The 4,711-nt window shown below is 42.1% G+C and overlaps 1 protein-coding gene across 3 annotated transcripts; it reads right to left on the minus strand.

Moving 5' to 3' along the window:
• Nucleotides 1–375: 375 nt before the first annotated feature.
• On the minus strand, nucleotides 376–4,430 carry LOC111243009 (uncharacterized). Of its 3 annotated transcripts, XR_015319160.1 has the most exons (4): nucleotides 3,850–4,430; nucleotides 3,453–3,494; nucleotides 3,184–3,288; nucleotides 376–2,061 (listed from the first exon to the last, which is right to left on the minus strand). XR_015319160.1 is itself a non-coding variant. In XM_022788003.2 (3 exons), the coding sequence occupies exons 1-3, from the start codon at nucleotides 4,023–4,025 to the stop codon at nucleotides 1,977–1,979; spliced, it is 303 nt and encodes a 100-aa protein (XP_022643738.1). In that variant the 5' UTR covers nucleotides 4,026–4,425; the 3' UTR covers nucleotides 376–1,976. The 3 variants fall into 3 exon arrangements, 2 of the variants coding, with proteins under 2 accessions (XP_022643738.1, XP_086833617.1); XM_022788003.2 differs by lacking the exon at nucleotides 3,184–3,288 and having other exon boundaries at nucleotides 3,850–4,425; XM_086977491.1 differs by lacking the exons at nucleotides 3,184–3,288; nucleotides 3,453–3,494.
• Nucleotides 4,431–4,711: the final 281 nt, after the last annotated feature.

The following is a 4,711-nucleotide window of genomic DNA, read 5'->3' on the forward strand; positions in this document are numbered from 1 at the left end:
ATTCAAAAATGATACACTGACGTAAAACCGTACATATATTGAATATGGCATAACTACAGCATCTATATAACTGGCTAATGACTTGTCCGAGCTGCCACCTGTAAATTAGAGCAAAATGAGCGCCATCGCATAGGGTTTAAGTACTATTCATTATATGGGCTATAGCACAGGAAAGTTTGTATATATTTTAAATAACGTGCGATAGGATCTTGCTACGAAGAATATGCGTAATCTTTGTTTATATTAGAGAAAGTTTAGCTAGATTTAGCCAATTCGCAACGTATTAGAGCGAAAATTTAATTTTGACCTCGAATAACTGTACGAAATCAAATAATATCCTTATCTAATTACGATAGATAATCAATACGAACCTAATGCACCATTGAAAATACATTTATTTTTCCTTTGAGATTCAGTCTGTCGTGTCTGTAATTATCCTTATTATTGGTCATGTCTCTCGTCTCTTCGAGATATATATATATATATATATATATATATGTGTGTATATATAAGTCATCAGAAATTATATATCTTTTTCGCACTTTGTCTCGTCCTTGTTTCATAAATTTCTTCTGTAGCTGTAGCTAGCTAGAATTTTTTCGCGATGTACAGATGTGCCTTAACGAAACCTGGCCTGGTCTCTCATCTTCAAGCCGGACACCTTCAAGCGTTATAGACAGCTTTGTTCACAGTTTGGCTCCTCATTGTATTTGTATATCTAATGTATTAAATCATCTTGTTTTTCCAACATGGGGATCCGTCCTTGTTCATTTTCTCATCTATATGTATTTGTGCTTGAGTCCTGGTGAGTACTTCCCATAGTCGATTCAGGCTGCTTTGGAATTCATCTGACCTAAGGATGGTCGTCCTCGGGGTCGTTTACCAATTTCTTGCTTTGGACTGCCTCTTCTTAATTACACTTCATGTCACGGCCCCTTTGTGACGGGCAGGGCGCCTTCATGCACTACGCTTAAGCCTTGTGAGTTCCTTGTTACCAGCCTCGTGTCTCGCTTCATGCGGTTTGTAGATAATAACATATTGTGTATATATTTAGGCATCGCAGTGGTAGTAGGAAGAAAGCGCTGCAAGCGCTACTCATCAGACGCATGTCAATCGCGTGCTTTTCTTTTCGAAATTATATTGTTCGAAAGTAGGCTGATGATGTCGACACGATACCCTTTCTCTTTTGGACTGAAACTTTGTGGCACTCGTCAGCAAAATCGTGGTCAGTTAAATCGTGGATGTTGTTCGCGTATCTTAATTTAATTTCAAAACGAACGTATGAACGATACAGCGTGTCACAGCCATGAATTTCGCACACTATTCAGTCTTATAGGAATAGAACAGTAGCTATGGTCGTTTTTGTTGGGAGCTACACAGTGGTTATCTTCCTCTTTGCGCGTACTGCATAATAACAAAGCACCGGCAGGCGATTGTTTATCGTCAGCGCTTCTCAACAAAAACTCAACAAGCTGTGTGTACGTGTGTGTGGACAAAGAGGGAGGAAGGGTGTCTAAATGAAACTCAGGACAAACGTATACGCGGCGAAAACGCTACAAGGCCATGACTCGATTCAACGGCATATCTCGTATAATCGTCGAGTTCTCGCAGATGTGTTTCCCCGACGTACTCCCGTATTGCGTTGGGGTTTTTCTGTTATTCTGCTAATTTAGTATCCTTTGTTCTTCTAATTCCTGTTATTTTTTCGACCTGATCGCGAACAACACTCCCGTGTCGCGCGCGGAACGTTCTTCATTCTAGTTCTCCATGTAACCACCACGGCTGCACGTCATCTCGTCGGCATCTTCAGCCTTGTGTTTTGCGTCTCTTGCCAATTGGCATTTCTTGTGCACTCGTTACGAGGAGTGGTAAAAGGGTTGCTAGGCATTCGTGATGACCCGTCTAAGGCGAGATTTTCGGGGGTAACGATTTTACCAGAAGGACGCAAATTCGATGGGGATGATGAAGATCATTTTTTAACCATATAGACGTGGCAATGGCAGGGCAGGGTAGACAAGTCCTTCCCAGTTCAGCTCAACAGGTAAACGCTGGTACTCATCCCTATAAAGCCAACAACAAAAGTCCATGTGATTAGCTCATGTCAGGGTCGAATAACGGTAACGAAACGAAACAAAACAAAAAGACGATGAAATAGCATGAACATGATTTGACACGGTGTATGGTGTAAAGTCTTGTTTATAAAAATGTTAAAAAAATAAGAAGCTGTATTAATTTATTTTATACGCCGTCTGTACCAACGGGTACTTCTAACGCACAGTGATTGGAGAGGTCACTGCCAAGATGGCCTCATCGTTTGCATTGGTCTTGGGGTCATTGTCCTCTATGATTCGACGGCAAAATAAAAGATAATTAATATGTGAAAGTACTGCGTTTATTTTAGAAATATCTGACGCAGGAATCCTAATCAAGTTTGCCAGTTCAAAAGTCGATTAGATTGAATGAGTCTGTACAGATTTGATTGGCCCAGGCGGACATAAGGGTTCAATTACGTAATACTTGGCGTTTGCGTCTGCCCCTTAGCTTTTGCTCGCTGATTATAATACACGGTGTAGAGAAAACTCAGCATTTCCTTTATACAATGAAAAATGCTAATGGACCTTCAAGAGGGAGTTTTGAGAGGCGATCGATGTCTGACGCCGGCCAAACTGTCAAAGTATGGATAAGGTCTGCATCAGTACAACTCAAGAAGGGCAGAGAAAGACTTAGCTTTTGCGGATACGATTCTGAATCCAGTCAGGATATTAGACAAATATATTGTGATCTCTTGGGATAAACAGCGAAGTGAAGCATAAATAACGCAATACAATCCACCGTTCCTGTCCGAGTCATGCAAATGAACACACGGTGATGCCACAAGCATAAATAGTCAAACATTGTCCTGGCAGACATATGTGTGATGTGTACTATGAAATTCTATCTTGAAGTGTATAGGAAATCTGTTGATTCAGCTTTTTTTTTGCGGTTTATCTGTACTTCGAGTTGGCTTTAAAGAAACCCTTAAAGATCAGACAAGAAGTCGTCCAGTGACTACCATGCAGTCAGTAGCTGCGTTATAGACTACAGTAACAATGTTAATAGAAGCAATAAAGGGAAAGCACGGACATGTATACATAACCACATCGTTACTGAAGTTACTTTATTTCTATTTCAGTTTCAACTCACCGGAACACGGCCAGATGAACCGGCTTAAGGCATCAGTTTGGGCGAATTCAACGATGGCGTATAATACAGTTTCATTTTAAAACATAGTGACTACTGAAAACAAGGCTTGATTTTCAGCAACAGCGTTTCATCAAATTAACTTACGAGCGACCATACGTTGGCGTACTTGAATTGAACAGATTCGGTGTAGATAACGTCTCAGATATTTTAGTGTAGCTAAATGATGTGCTATGGCCAATACGAGTAAATATACGTAAGGACATACTTACTGAGAATCGGGCGCCACTTCTGCCCGGGGATCGCGATCAGCCCTGTAACGAAAGCTTAGCTTACTTTCAGCCCATCACAAAGTGTAACAGCTGTTATAAGCGTTTTCATAGTGAACAAACAAAAAGTTCAGAGCTGATAGATCAGTTAAAACATCAGATAAATACGAACGCAGCGGCTTGTGCTTTGTCTGATCCAAACGTATGCTAGACTAAGATTACTCGGCAGGTTCGAGTATCTAGAAACTGGCCAAAAAAAAGTTAACGTTCAATTGAATTTGGTTTGATAACTGAAACATTTTTTCGACGGTTAACACGTCTATTCACATCGACGCAGCTGGCGTCCCAACGACATTGCAAATAATGTTTTGCTTAGGAAATTCAAAACTGGCGCACTTACACTGATCGCTTGTTAGCAAAGAGCATATAGCCGCACTTGCAGACGCCGGCATTGAAACGGAAGCCTGTCTTCTTGCAAAAGGCATCGCAGTCCATGCGCTTGATTCCGTCAGCGTGAGCCGCTACTACTAACAGAAGGGCAAGGAAAAGGGCAAGCAGCTTTGCTAAGGCACTCATATTGACTGTTGACTACTTCCAGCTATTTCTTCCTGTTATTCGTCTACAGAAAGGTTTCAACTACTACTTGCGTAATGTTATTTGGGTTGACGAGCGATTGTCTCTTGTTCACTCTGCTTTCTGTGTCCTTTTCCTTTCCTACAACAGCTCGTAGAGCTTATCTGTTCGCTCTTGTCAGGTCTTCGTTCTTCGTCTCAAGTCCTCGATTAAACTGAAAGGGCGACAGTTTGGAATTGAGAAGTTTGACTGGACTAGTACTTTTAGCTGCTTTCTCTTGACGGCGAACTCCGTGCAAACTGCCCTTGCCTGTTCTTCTGGCGTTAAACTTTGGATTCAGCTTTTTTTTTTTTTTTTTTGTAGAAATGTTTTTCGACCTGTGCTTGTTCCTGAGGGATACTGACGTACTAACCTACCGCTTCTGCTTTTATTGCTGTTCTTAAGTTGCAGCGGCGGCAACTGCCGCGCCAAAGGACCGGCCTGGTAAGGGGAGGAGTCGCGCATGCGCCCTGTGAGGAAAAAGACTTGTGCGTTTGCTTGGCTTGTGGTAGTGGCTGTGAATTCGTGGTAGTCGGCGGTGGAAACGACATCGTTGGTGCTGGTGCTACCGTCTGTGTGACACTGACCCTGCCTGCCTATTACATGAATGCTGATGCTGCTTTGGGGACAGGACAGGTCTCGGGTGAAGG

This window comes from Varroa destructor, unplaced genomic scaffold, assembly GCF_002443255.2.
Source record: "Varroa destructor unplaced genomic scaffold, Vdes_3.0 BEIS01000001.1, whole genome shotgun sequence".
In the NCBI taxonomy this organism is placed as follows: Eukaryota; Metazoa; Arthropoda; class Arachnida; order Mesostigmata; family Varroidae; genus Varroa; species Varroa destructor.

What these genes read in the sequence shown, in the direction of transcription:
- LOC111243009 (XM_022788003.2), bottom strand. Translation starts at nt 4,025, where the DNA reads ATGAGTGCCTTAGCAAAGCTGCTTGCCCTTTTCCTTGCCCTTCTGTTA. An exon ending in TTTGCTAACAAGCGATCAGT is followed by an intron (nt 3,495 to 3,849) that starts GTAAGTGCGCCA and finishes CTTTCGTTACAG; the next exon opens with GGCTGATCGCGATCCCCGGG. An exon ending in GAAGTGGCGCCCGATTCTCA is followed by an intron (nt 2,062 to 3,452) that starts GTAAGTATGTCC and finishes TTGGCTTTATAG; the next exon opens with GGATGAGTACCAGCGTTTAC.